This window comes from Schistocerca gregaria, chromosome 3, assembly GCF_023897955.1.
Source record: "Schistocerca gregaria isolate iqSchGreg1 chromosome 3, iqSchGreg1.2, whole genome shotgun sequence".
Classification (NCBI taxonomy): Eukaryota; Metazoa; Arthropoda; class Insecta; order Orthoptera; family Acrididae; genus Schistocerca; species Schistocerca gregaria.
The window spans coordinates 354404600-354419696 of record NC_064922.1 but is presented as its reverse complement, the minus strand read 5'-3'; the positions used below and the strand labels follow the sequence as shown (position 1 = coordinate 354419696).

Genomic DNA, 15097 nt, shown 5'->3' with positions numbered 1-15097 from the left:
ATTAACGGTGTGCGTATGCTTGCAGGTAACAACAAGAACTCATCGGGGATGGACATCGACAGGAAGTCACACCAGTGGTTCGGCGCCACCGTACACAGCTCTGGCGACGGTGCCATCGTGGTGAGTGTGCAAGCGCTGCTGCTGACGCTGCTGCTGCTGTTGCTGCTACTGGTTTAGCGCACAACTTCGCGGCAATCTTGCCAGCGCATTCTGTGGTGCCTCGAACACGGATTCTGCAGTCGAGTGTAGTACTACGTGACGCATATACAGAAAATAACGGGGACATTGCTATCGTCACCGTTGGACTATTGGAAAGGTAGTTGAAGGCGGAAGAGAAACGTAAGCGGTAGCTAGGTGGACTCTGGCCTTTGGTCCCGGACGTCGCAAAATCATATAGGTACGTTACGCAGCATAGATCACTACCGAAAAAGACAAAAACAAAACCTTTTAATTCTACCGCTAGCACAAAGCTGTGCTTTGGTAACTATTCTATTCTCTTAGGTCACTGTTCAGCCCATCTACATTGCTCAAAATCAGTTGTGCACCTTCCTTACGACTTGAAAAGGTTGTGATTCTTGTAGGAAAACTTGTAAGATGCTTCCTGGCCACATGTGGAATGCGTCTTTGGGTATGGTGACGCCCCCCCCCCCCCCTCCATCTAGTATCTAGGGAAATGAGACTTTTTCCGTAATCCATCTAAATGGGATGTGGTCAAATGTCTACTACACTGACATTAAGGGCGAGTTTATCCCCGCCAGTGTTTCACCCTCTTTTGGCAATAAACTGGAAACCTATGACTTGAAGCAGCTCATTCGACAAGAGTGCCTTAGTGCGAACAGGAAATGGCTGATGGAAATGCCTGAATCATGTTCCTGAAGCTGACTGGTTGAAAAAGCTTAAAATAATTTCGTGGGGCTACTTGGAGCCCACGAAACCGGAGGAGATGAGCCTGAGCCGATAGCTCTCAGGGTTGTTGGAAGCGTGCCGTGGTGAGCCCTGGTTTGGATTGGGGGGAGGGGGGGGGGGGAGCGGATGTGGTATTTTACGTGTCACGTGTTTGACGTCAGGCGTGAGTGAGCTTAAATGGTCAATAAAGTGATCTACCAGCAGGGCAGGCTTTGAAAGAGGAAGAGCACTTCGTAAGCAGGCTCAGAATTCCCATTCGGTCTTTCGGTCATCTGGGCGAGTATTGCGGCTTTTTGGGCGTGCACGTGATCGGCATCCTTATTCGATCGAGGAGCTAGCTGGAGGTGTTATACTCGGGATGAACTTATACTGTGGAGCTGACATTCTAGTCAGTGTGTGCACTGGCAACATTTAGCGCCTGTGTTGTTGAAGCATCAAGGATTCTCTTAGAAGCCATGAAACGTTCAACGACGGAGTACAGCTCCTATAATAAGAACTGCTGCGTGATAGCTGCGGCTTCTGTCGGTAGTTGTTTATGGCAGCAGAAGGCAACGGCAGCTCGAGCAGACTGGCGACCGTGACCGAACCCGGCACAAGCTATCAAATTTCCGTATCGCGTCTACCTATTAGTTCCAACTGTGGACTGATGGTCAACATTGCTCAGTGTACAACATGGTACTTGGACAGCTTAACCCTTCCTTTTGGCGCCCGTTCTTGCTGCTCCATGGCTTTCGGAATTGCTCTTTTAATTTAGCACCATGTGCCCCACAACTTCATTCACTATTGATATATATACTCCTCGAGTGACGGTTTACATAATTCGAAAGGAGATGGCATTTCCCGCCCATACATGACTAGTGCACCTTTGAGTTATAGCCTGGTACTATGTACGATTGTACAAGTCCTCAATCACTGTGATGACTATTCATGAGAATTACTATTATTATTCAAGTAATAAAAACATTTTCCCTATGGTTGTGTGCATCCATTCCATACTCTCATTCCTTGAGAGTGAAATGTACTTTTCGTAGCTTATGAATTTGCAGTAGTATGCATAGCTGCTTCATTTACACGCGCATCAAATTGGTACCATGATCAGTTACCGCCCTCTCTTTTATCCCAACTGAGGAGCTGCAATTCAGTTGTTCCTCATTGCCTGAGCTACTGTCTCTGCCTTCTGGTTTAGCATAACAATCATAGGCAGATAACGTGAAACATTTGTGGACTCGGAATTCTAATCAGCGGCTTTGTGACCATCTGGGCGAGTGTTTCAGTTTGGTGCGCGTATTTTTGCTCGGATGGCAGAGGTCTCATGTCAAATCATGGATCCAGGAGATAGTACGGAATGGACGAACTGAGGAGCTGACATTCTTGTCAGTGTGTGAACTGGCAACTGGACTGCTGAAGCATCTTGGATTCGCACATAAACCAGTGAACATCTTACAATAGGAAATGCTACATGAGAGGTGCCTTCTGCCAACAGTGGTTTGTGACGTCTGAAGGCAGTGGCTTCTCGAACAGTTGTGACAGAAATCCGCGTCTACCTCTTAGATCCAGCTCTGGCCTGGTGGTTTAACTTTGTCCTTAGCCCAACACGGTGATTGGGCAGCTTATCCTTCTCCATTTGCATGCCTTCTGGCTGCTCATAGATTTTTAAATTGTCTTCTAACTTGTCGTCATGAGCCCCACAATGTCTTTGCAAAATTATGCACCTCTGATACGACCTCCTAGTTATTGGCTCACATAATTCAAAAGGAGAAGGCATCTTATGATCATAAATGACTTGATACTGTGGTAATCCAGTACTTTGGTGCATGTTCGAATTACATGCTGGTACCACATATGGTAATAGATCCCCATCATACTGATGACTATTCATGTAATAACGACACACTGTCTGTGGTTCTGTGCATCCATTCAGTCCATTCATACTCTTAAGGATCTAATGCACCTTTCTGAAGCTTATGAATTTGCAGAAGTCTACATGACTACTTCATTAACTCCAGCAAGAAATTTGTACTGTGATCAGTCATCGCGGTCTCTGTTGACCCAAACTTTAAAATCCAGTAGTTCCCCAATGCGTGAGCTACTGTCACTGCCCACTGGTTTGGCACAGTAACCATAGCCAAACTGAAATGTCTGTGGGCTTCTAGTTTGTGATCTCGTGGCCATCTGGGTGAGCGTTGCAGTTTTGTAAGTGTGCACCTGCTCTGGAGGAACAGAGGCTCCACATCAAATCACAGATGCGAAAAAACTGTTCAAATGGCTCTGAGCACTATGGGACTTAAAATCTGAGATCATCAGTCCCCTAGAACTTAGAAATACTTAAACCTAACTAACCTAAGGACATCACACACATCCATGTCCGCGGCAGGATTCGAACCTGTGACCGTAGCGGTCGTGCGGTTTCAGACTGAAGTGCCTAGAACCTCTCGGCCACCCCGGCCGGCTCACAGATGCTGGAGATGGCATATAATTGATGGAGTGGATGTTTTGAGCAGCTGATTTTTCATCAGTGTGTGATTTGGCGACTTGTAGCACTTAGTTCATTGAAGCAACTTGGGTTGACAAAGAAACTTGGAACATTAGGATGTGTAGTACAGACACTATAATTGGAACTAGTGGAGAACTGCCCGTTGTCAGCAGCACTTTATGACGGCTAAAGGCAGTGGAAAGCATAGCAGACTGGCGACCGTGACAGGAATCCGGTGTGGGCTATTAGGCTTCCGTAACGCGTCCGCCTATTAGCTTCTACTCCGATCTGGTGACAACTGCCGGCGGAAACGAGCACATAAAATGCATAGGGCGTCGTGACAGGTGCTCCGCTGCTGCGATTAGCGGGCTGCGGCGTCGGACTGTCGGCCAGCAGTTAATCTCGGCCGGCTGATGGTCGGGGCGTCGAACCTGTCGCGGCGGCGCGCGTGGGCCGGAAGTTTACGGCGCTCCGGCGTGTTCAGAGGCGCCGCCGGACACGCGGCACGCGGCTAATGGCCGCTAAATCAGCCAGTAGGTTTTGGGCGCCCGCCTGATGGACGTGGGAGCCCGCCGGCCAGTTTACATGCAAATGCACCGCCTAATGGCGCCACCTGCGCTCCACGTGCTCCTCAGTGCACGCCGCCCGGCCGACGCGGCCACGGCCTGTGGCGTCCGTCTCAGTGTACGGGGCCCTAATGGCCCTGTATCTGTCCGGCAGACACACCTCGTCCCCTGCAGACTCACTCTTCTCATCGCCCTCTCGCTTCTCTCACTTGTTTCAAAACTGGCAAGCTCCACAAAGAAGTGAGTGCACATCGCAACAACTCAAGCCCTGTCTGCCTAGAGAGGCTTAGATTTTAGAATTCGAAAAGATAACAGTTGTATTTACACTTACCATCGTGATGGAATGCGGGAACCTAGTCGTATAATAATTTGCCTCTGTCTGCAAACTGTGTACTGAAGGCCTCTATGAGGGGAAGTCTGTCTGATGTAATAGAACAAGAAACAGGAGTCGATATAGACGAGATAAGGGATCGAGTATTAGAATCAAGGTTTAAAAGAGCTTTGGAGGACTTAAGAGCAAATAATGCAGAAGGGACAGATTACATTCCATCAGAATTTCTAAAATCATTGGGAGAAGTGGCAACTGAACGATTATTCACGTTGGTGTGTAGAATCTATTACACTGGCGATATACCATCTGACTTTCGGAAAAACATCATCGACGCAATTCCGAAGATAGCAAGAGCCGACAAATGCCAGAATTATCGCACAATCGGCTTAACAGCTCATGCATCTAAGTTACTAACAAAAATAGTATACAGAAGAATGGAAAAGAAAACTGAGGATGTGTTAGATAACGATTAGTTTGGCTTTGGGAAAGTTAGACACCAGAGAAGCAATTCTGACGCTGCAGTTGATAATGGAAGCAATATTAAAGAAAACTCAAGACACGTTCATGGGATTTATCGACCTAAAAAAAGCGTTCGACAATGTCAAATTATGCAAGTTGTTCAAAATTCTGAGGAAAGCAGGGGTAGAGACGGGTAATGTACAACATGTACCAAGACAAGAGAGAATAATAAGAAGGACGAAGTGCTCAGGTTAAAAAGGGTGTAAGATAGGGATGTAGTCTTTCGTCCCTAATGTTCAATCTATACATCGAAGAAACAATGATGGAAATAAAAGAAAGGTTCAAGAATGGACTCCCACCATTTGACATTGTCGACAGCTGTTTCCAGATCGGCAAATCCTGTGACCGTGTTCGACTTTTTTTCAGTATTACTTCCATTATCAAGTGCCATGTCAAAACTGCCTCTTCGGTGCCATTGTGAAAGGATATGAACGATAAGATTGGCTGATGACTTGCCATCCTCAATGAAAGTGAAGAATAATTTCGGATCTGCTGAATGGAATGACCAGTCTAATCAGTATGGACTGAATGTAAATCGAGGAAAGACGAAAGTAATGAGTAGTATAAATAAGTACAGCGACAAGCTTCACATCAGGACTGAGGTCACGAAATAGATACAGTTAAGGGATTCTGTTATCTAGGCTCCAAAATAACCAATGTAAAACGGAGCGAGGTGTAGCACTGGCAAAAAGAGCAGTCCTGGTCAAGAGAAGTCTATTAATATGAAACATAGGCCATAGGAAGAAATTTCTGAGAATGTACGTTTAGAGCACAGCATTGTATGGTGACACACGTGGACTGTCGGGAAAACCAGAACAGAAGAGAATCGAAGTAGTTGAGATGTGGTGCTACAACGAATGTTGAAAATTAGGTAGACAGATAAGGTAAGGAACGAGAAGATTCGGCGCAGAATGGGAGAGGGAACGAATGTGCGGAAAACACTGACTAGAAGAAGGGACATCTGTTAAAACATCACGGAATAACTTCCGTGCTACTAGAGAACTGTGCAAGGTAAGAACTGTAGAGGAAGACAGAGATTGGAATATATTCAGTAAATAATTGATGATATAGGTTGCAAGTGCTACTCTGAGATAAAGAGGTTGGCACAGGAGAGGAATTCGAGACGGGCCGCGTCAAACTAGCTAGTCAGAAGAATAATGAGTCAAAAAAAAAGAAAGGTGTCAGGGCAGAATACTTCTGATCAGAAAATGAAAGTAATAGCTGGCTGCCGGCCGGAGTGGACGAGCGGTTCTAGGCGCAACAGTCTGGAACCGCGCTACCGCTACGGTCGCAGGTTCGAATCCTGCCTCGGGCATGGATGTATGTGATGTCCTTAGGTTAGTTAGGTTTAATTAGTTGTAAGTTCTGGGGGACTGATGGCCTCAGAAGTTAAGTCCCATAGTGCTCAGAGCCATTTGAGCCAATAGCTGGATGATAACGAAATAACTTTGGTGGTATGTGTAAAGGTGTGAAATCAAGTGAAATAACTTTTTCAGTAACATTGTTTACTTAGAAATCTTTTACGTATGAAACATCATAGCGCACCGAAACATTATCCGATACTGTATGTTCCACAATTGTGTCCTCACTCTGAAGAGATCTTTGGATCTTTTTTCGTAAAAAAAAACGCTTTGGCTTGAGAGAGTGTGTAGAACCTGAGAGAGCCACTGAGGTGCTGACTGTGTGGGAATGACCTGAGCTGTGGAGACGAGTGTGACTCCACGTGTCCGGGCGGTAACTACGATGTGATGTGACGCGCACTGCCATGCTGTTGGCGCGAATGACTCGGCGGCCATGCGTTTGAGCAGTTGCGCGCTCGCAGCAGCTGCGACGTGTGGTGTTCGGCGCGCTCCCTCGGCGTCATTAAAAACATTAACAAGTTTCCAGGAACACGGCGGAGCGCACTCGCCCGGTAACTGCTTAGTAATGACGGCCGTCTGTGGGATGCAGCCCGTTCTACGCAGAACTCTCGTTACTCTGCACATGAATAGGCAGATTCATTCCGTAGTTTGAAGCCACATTGACCATTAATCGACCGTGACTTTTTCAAAAATATGAAAAGGTTTTCAAATGCAGCTACCACTCACAAAATTTAATGACAGCTAAATTATTTATTGCAATGACGTGGGGTTTTATTATACCAAAGAAAAACGCCTCATATTGCTAGACGCGTGAAAGATCTCTTGCGCGCGTCGTTTGGTGATGATCGTGTGCTCAGCCGCCACTTCCGTCATGCTTGGACTCCCAGGTCCTCAGACCTCAGTCTGTGCGATTATTGGCTTTGGGGTTACCTGAAGTCGCAAGGGCATCGTGATCGACCGACATCTCTAGGGATGCTGAAAGACAACATCCGACGCCAGTGCCTCCCCATAACTCCGGACATGCTTTACAGTGCTGTTCACAACATTATTTCTCGACTACAGCTATTGTTGAGGAATGATGGTGGAAATATTGAGCATTTACTGTAAAGAACATCATCTTTGCTTTGTCTTACTTTGAAATGCTAATTATTGCTATTCTGACCAGATGAAGCGCCATCTGTCGGGAATTTTTTGAACTTTGTATTTTTTTGTTTCTAATAAAACCCCATGTCATTCCAAGCATGTGTGTCAATTTGTACCTCTCTTGTTTTGACCGCGATCTTGTTTTCTGCACTGCTGATTTGTTTTGTGTTAGCGTGTTTTAAAGTGAACCTTGTGAAGTTTGCGAACAATGGTGAGTAAGTCCAAGAGAGCTGTGCAAGTAACGATACCTCAGCACGTCATAATAAGACTGCCGCGCCACATTAATGGAGTGAGTGATTTGTTACATAAAAAATATGTGAACAGCATACCAATATAAAAAGTGACATCGCCACGTACTAGGTCATCCTTGTCTCTCTCCGCAGGGTGATAGCAGCAGTCACATAAAAAAGCTTTAATGTCTGTACGCACTTAGGTGATATGTTTTTGAAATGCCACTATAGCGTGATGATGAGGCATCTCCTCGAAACAAGTAGCTAAATAAAGAATTTCTTAGTCAACAAATTGACTGACTGGTAGTGGTATTTGAAAACCATTCAAGATTCATTCCGATCTGAACTTGTGAAAAGTTTAGGCTCCGCCTGATCAACTCGATAATGTGGGCATTCACTCAGAGAATTACAGTACGCTTCCTTTCAAACAGTTCCTGGATCCACACTTCATATACTGAGAATACCTAAGAGTAATCCACCAACTAATTAATGTTTTCATTTTGAATTCTTAGCGATAGTTTCCATTACAGTATTTTGTTTGGTACTGAGTGGAAAGCGCAAAACAAAATGAGTATTTCATTTGCAGCTATTCTGCTTATGAAGGGTGTCCAGGAGGATTGATCAATATTCAGTGATACGACGTGAACGATCATTCGAAACAAAAACTCTAGTAAACTCGGACTATAGAATGCATACCTTAAGAGACATGAGAATTATAGTACAGCAGAAGAGATATGTGTCACATTAGTGAATATGAATATTGCTCATAGCCCCTAAGGAATGCACTTTACAGGCCATCTTTACTAGACCTTTGTGCTTTGAGTAATCGTTCCTGTCATGTCACTGAGTACTGATCATTCCTACTGAGACACACCATACAGAGAGGATATCAGTTACTACGTGAATGAATAATGATCTATAAAACGTGGTTTAGAAACATGGCATTTTCATGAGATACACGTACAGGGCATTAAGGAAAAGAAGTCTAAGAACCATGCTGTTGGTGAATGTCCAGAAAAGTTGTATTTATTTTGTTCAGTAAATAGCCTGTTTATTCCTCCTCGGACACCCCGTAGAGAGGGCATTAATGACTAAGCGAATGAAAAATGAACTACAAAACGTTGTTAAAGTACGGCATTTTCATGGGATAATACGGGTACAGAGCGCAAGGAAAAGAAGTCTAAGCACTATTCTATTGTTGGGTATCGACAATAGTTGTATTTATTTTGTTCAGTAAATAGCCTGTTGTTTTAAGGAGGATGCTACGATTTATTAAATATTATAGAGTGCCGAGTTATTAAATATTATAGTTTCTGAAAGTGGCGATTGTTGTGAGGGCGGAGGTAGATAGTTCCGTATCTGAGGGTACTTTGCCAGCGGCTGTGTCCGATTGGTTCTAGGCGCTTCAGTCCAGAACCGCGCTGCTGCTACTGTCGCAGATTCGAATCCTGCCTCGGGCATGGATGTGTGTGATGTCCTTAGGTTAGTTAGGTTTAAGTAGTTGTAAGTCTAGAGGGCTGATGACCTCAGATATTAAGTCCCATAGTGCTTAGAGCCATTTGAACCATTTGAAGGCACTTTTCCGGCAGATTTGCCAGTTTTCCTCGGAAGGAGTAACCTATTGTCGCCAGTAGGCGCGCTGAAAGTCGCGACGTAACCAGCCCTCATTCCGCTCAAGGCAGCTTTTGCCGTATGCACGCTCCCCGCCGGCTGCTGCTATGGCGGTCGTTGTCCATGGCGGCGAGTGAAGGCGGAGCGTCAGTTAGACTTACCACGCACCAGTCTGGAAAGTGGTGCGTGCCCTCCCGCTCAGAGCCGTTCTTGATCTGTTGAACCGCGATGACGGTTGCCGTGTAATGCGACGACGCTGTCCTGCCTTTCATGTAGGCCCTGGCCCGTCCGCCGAAGTATCAGGAATGCTGGTGTCATGACCGGTATGGCACGATGATCAGGAATACCCCAGTAGTCATCTATCTGCAAAATGGCCCAAATGACTTTAAGCACTATGGGACTGAGGTCATCAGTCCCCTAGACTTAGAACTACTTAAACCTAACCAACCTAAGGACATCACACTTGTCCATGCCTGAGGCAGGATTCGAACCTGCGACCGCAGCAGCAGCGCGGTTCCGGACTGAAGCACCTAGAACCGCTCGGCCACAACGGCCGCCTACTTGCGACAGCGGCAGACTGATGTTGAACTCTGGTCATTATGCGGAGGTAGCCATCTCTCCCCACAGCGGCTGTCGTTGCTGAGTAGAGTGCAAGAAATCAAATCTACAACAGACTTGTTCCAGACGTCACTTTGCTGTAATCATGGAAACGACTGTGAACGTTTTGTACCTAATCATCCAGTCCGACCGACTACCTTACGATCTAACATGCTAGGGTATTTATGGAGCGAAGTAGTGGCTAATGGTTACCCGATGTCACTCGACATGACCGCATATGTCTGGTTATGACGAAGGTGTCAGCGGTTCCTACTCTGTCGTGCTTGCTGAACTTTGCATTACCAGTCTCGTTTCCTTAATCAAAGAACCAACTGCCTACTGCATTGCTGCTGTCCGCTGTCTGGCTCACCGTAAGCGCCGATATCGTGGTTTTCGTGGCCCACTCTCTGAATCTTTTCGATGCCCGTTGTCCGGCAACTGGCCTCCGTAAGCTCGAGAAGTGCTCTAGGATTGGTTGCATTATAGTTTCGTGTGCCACTTTCTGCACAATTCTTCCTCAGAGGCCTTCCAACGAAACTCCCTGGTCAATACGTCTTCCCAATTACTGATCCTAGGCGTTCGTCCCATTTAACCTATGGAAGGAGCCTCGGGGAATGATTGCTGTAGACAGAACACAATCGGGAGCGCCCTGGAAACGTTGAACTAGTGTCAACGACCACCGAAAAACATTGGAGAAAACCGTCAGACACACAAAATTGGACCTCTTCAACAGCAAAAATGTTGACGACTTCATTAACTACTGGATAACTGTCAAGAAAGGAAGATGTCTTACTATCAGACAAGTGCAACAAAAGTAATGAGACATTTAGCATTGCAAGAAACGCGCAGAGGGGTAAATGACTGAAAACCAAAAATAGAAAGCCTGAAGACGACGCAAGAAAGCCCTCATGAACAATTTCTTAGTGATATCTTTGTAAGATGAGACGTAGAGATGAAATCAGCTATTATCATGTACACGAACAACGTTTAAATTTTATAAATTGAGCTGTTGTTACGTCAGTGAACAAACCATCTAATACCGCTTTTTACCTTCCACAACCCACATAAATTTCATAACTAAAACATTAAGATCGTATTGATTGGTCGGTTGGTTGATTTTGGGCCGGGGACCAAACAGCGAGGCCATCAGTCTCAAGTGATTAGGGAAGGATGGGGAAGGAAGTCGGCCATGCCCAGAATTTGCTTGAAGCGATTTAGGAAAACCACAGACAACCTAAATCAGGATGGCCGGAAGCGTGTTTGAATCGTCGTCCTCCCAAATGCGAGTCCAGTGTGCTAACCTCACTCGGATATTCTATTGGGAGATTTTATCTGTCAAATTGTCAGCTGGGGATATAACTCAACTCATAGAAATGGTTAAAAGTGGGATGTTGGACAAGAGAGAGACTAAAGCTAATTTCTGTTTTAGGAACCAGTTTTTAATTTGTAAGACATTTCTAGGGGCAGATGCGGACTCTGATCTTAATTCATTGTTTGTGAGCTGTAGATTAAAACTGAAGAAATCGGAAAATGGCTGGAAATTAAGGAGATAGGACCTGGATAAGCTGAAACAACCAAGAGGTTGTAGACACCTTCAGAGGGAGCATTATACAACGGTTGACTAGAAAAGGGAAAAGAGTACTGTAGAAGACGAATGGATAGCTTTAAGAGATGAAATAGTGAAGGCAGCAGAGGATCAGATAGTAAAAAGAAGACAAAACCTAATAGGAACCCTTTGATAATACAAGAGATATTGAATTTAACTAATGAAAGAAAATTTAAAAAATGCAGCAAACGAAGCAGGCGAAAGGGAGAGCCAGATGTATGAGATACGTGAAGTACCCTCAGACTTCAAGAGGAATGTAATAATTCCAATATCAAAAAATCAGTTGCTGGGAGGTGTGAAATGTATCGAACAATCAATTTAACAAGTCACGGTTGTAAAATGCTAACACGAATACTTTACAGAAGAATCGAAAAACTAGTACAAGCAGACCGTGAGGAAAACCAGTTTGGATTCTGGAGAAATGCAGAAACACGTGGGCCAATACTGACCCTACGACTTAACTTAAAAGATAGGTAAAGAAAAGGCAAACCTTCATTTATAGCATTTGTGGACTTAGAGGAAGCTGTTGACTGGAATACGCTCTTTGAAACTCTGAAGGTAAGAAAGGTATAATACAGGAAACGAAACGCTATTTACAACTTTTACAGACACCAGACGGCAGTTAGAAGGGTCGAGGGGCATGAAAGTGAAGCTGTTGTTGAGAAGGAAGTAAGACGGTGTTTCTATCCCCAAAGTTATTCCATATGTACATTGAACAAGCAGTGAAGGAAACCAAAGAAAAATTTGAAGCAGGAATTAAAGTTCAAGCAGAAGCAATAAAAACTTTGAGGTTTGTCGATAACATTATAATGTATGTAAGTAGAAAGGATATAAAATGTAGACTGGCAACGTCAAGAAAAGCATTTACGAAGAAGAGAATTTTTTTAACATAGATTATAGGTTTAAGTGTTAGGAAGTTTTTATGTAGGTATTTGTCTGGAGTGTAGCCATGTACGAAAGTGAAACATGGACGATATACAATTTGGATAAAAAAGAGAGTAGAAGCTTTCGAAATGTGGTGCTACAGGAGAAAGCTGAAGATTAGATGGGTCGATCAAGTAATTAATGATAAGGTACTGAATAGAACTGGGGAGGCAAGGAATTTGTGGGAAAACGTGATCAAAAGAAGGGATCTATTGATAGGATAAGTTCTGAGACATCAAGGGATTACCAGTTTAGCATCGGATTGTATTGTGAGTGGTAAAAATCGTACCAGATTCAGAAAGATGCAGGTTGCAATAGTTATTCGGGAATGAAGAGGCTCGCCCAAGATAGAGTGGCATGGAGAGTTGCATTAAATCAGCCTTCGGACTGAAGACCACAATAACAAACACCGAACCGCCATGGCTGTCATCGGATAGTACAAGGCACAGGATTCTTTGCCTTTGCTGCAGGCATTACACGTATTCATATTTAAACGAACTATTATTCATTACGATAAATGAAAATTATGTCAGTCGTTCTGTATCTACAATCGTGCCTGCTAATTCAGACAGTTACCTATACATCATGAAGCTTGTACCTCTGTGAAGAAATTTTTGTTTTTATTATTTAACCAACAACTGACCACCAGATAACGGTCTTTTATGTAAACCACTCAACCTGGCGGCCTTTTAGCTCACCTGTTCGTTACTTCGTATCCGCTCAGTCGGTAGCTGAACGAAAAGCTTATATTGAAGTAATAAAAATGTGGTCTATTCGTAATAATTCATGTGCGCTTAATAGACACCTCCATCTCACTTAACGTCAGAGGTGACGCATTGGCTAACACACTGGACTCGCATTCGAGAGGAGGACGGTTCAAGCCACCGTCCACCCATCAAGAATTAGGTTTCCCGCTATTTCCCCAAATCAACCAAGGAAAATTCCCGAATGGATTCTCTAGAGGGATACTACCATTTCCTATGCCATCCTTCCCTAATCCGAGCTTCTGCTCTGTCTCTGATGATCTATTGCCGGCGGAACGTTAAACACTAATCTTCCTTCTTCCCGCCACGCTTCTAGTCTCATTTGCCATCTGTACACTTCCTCTCACGTAGAAAGCATCCTTCACAATTGTCAATACGTTCCATCTGTCTTCCATGATTTGGCTACTTTGCGTAAACTCGTATATTACTCAGTCATGATGATCATCTTCTTTTTCATCAGTATCAGGAAGAAGAACATAATTTGAAGATATGTATTAATGAACTTAATGAAGCTACCAGAGTGGAGAACCAAATAAAATAGGAAGTATAGCCGGCCGGAGTAGCCGAGTGGTTCTAGGCGCTACAGTCTGGAACCGCGAGACCGCTACGGTCGCAGGTTCGAATCCTGCCTCGGGCATGGATGTGTGTGATGTCCTTAGGTTAGTTACGTTTAAATAGTTCTAAGTTCTAGGGGACTGATGACTCAGAAGTTAAGTCCCATAGTGCTCAGAGCCATTTTTGTAGGAAGTATAATTGAAACAAATAAATGGAGGCACAAACAGAATAAAAGTACCTATGGCTGAAAAGAGCTATGCTCTAGCTGCAGCCCACCCTCAGCAGAAGGGATGAAAGATAAAAAAAAGTGTGATGCACTCGCTGTTTTTCCTCACAGCTCTCCGTTTCTCTCGTCTTGTTTCTTCTTAAACCAATATCCGTAGTAAATAGCCGTGCATTCTACTGAAAATTCGTCCACATCTTCTTCAGTTACAAATGGAGGAGCGACAACACATTGAACCTTATATTTCGGATTTACAGGATCGTCAGAAGCATTTTCTCTGGTATTTTGCCAGATATTTGCGATTTCTTTTTTTTTCAGTCTGTAGCTGGAGTCAGACCAAACAAATAGAGCTCATCTAGTCTTTCATGCAACCCCCAGCCCCGACAGAAAGTGACAGTTTGTTTCTCGTTACGAGCAAAATGTTTTTTAAAGCGGTTTTTTACGTGCCCGTTCGATAGAGTGGTCCGAAATTAGTCTAGTGCCACATTTGTTTTAACAATGTGTATTAACAGGGAGTACTAACGGGGACAGAAAAACACGAAAAAAAAGCCAGCACTCCTGCAGCAGCTAGTGAATAGCGCTGCCGCGTGGCGGCAGCGGTCGGAGTGGGCCAGGGGAGTGCAGTCGCTGCAGGCATATTGGTTATTCTTCGTGTTTTACTGTCGCTGTTAATACGGGATCTATAGAACGAATATCGCACTACACGCAGTTTGGACCGCTCAGTCGAATGGGCCCATAAAATAACGCTTTAAAACCCATTTTCTCGTAAGGGTGTAATGGTACTTGAATTACATAACCATTACGGCACCTCACCTCAACCTCTCGATACCAGCAATATTCTACTGTATTCCTGTAAAGTAGTTAACATATTTCTGTGACAACATTCAGATTTCATTTCATTAATGTAGAGGTACTTTGATACATCGATATGTTTATATTGCAATGATATTATTCTTATGTGTATTCTTTCTTTTGTCACTATGATCTTTGACGTACTTGTAACTCTGATTTTTGGGCGCGTAAGCGGTTATTGGAGAGTCAAGTCTTGGTCGTCATGTTGAAAAGACGCAAATTGTAGTCAGTTTATAAAATGTGAACTTTAACAATGAGGAAGATATTTTCAAGTATGTTTTATATTGTGAAGTGATGTTACAACAAAAGTAATAAGAAAGAAGTGTAACTTAAATTCGGAGTGCTGATTACTTTTTTTTTTACATCACCATTGTGCTAACTTGCAAAAGTTTAATCTTCAAGAATGGTTTATGAAACACATCTATAAAACTTTTGA

General features: G+C 44.0%; 1 protein-coding gene across 2 annotated transcripts in view; it reads left to right on the top strand.

Moving 5' to 3' along the window:
* Positions 1-15097, top strand: part of LOC126354819 (integrin alpha-PS2-like) — a 721457-nt gene that overhangs the window by 395148 nt on the left and 311212 nt on the right. For both annotated transcript variants that reach the window (XM_050004760.1, XM_050004759.1), the window contains exon 3: positions 26-120. In XM_050004760.1, the coding sequence (XP_049860717.1) occupies positions 26-120 (95 nt within the window). The remainder of the gene's footprint in view (positions 1-25; positions 121-15097) is intronic.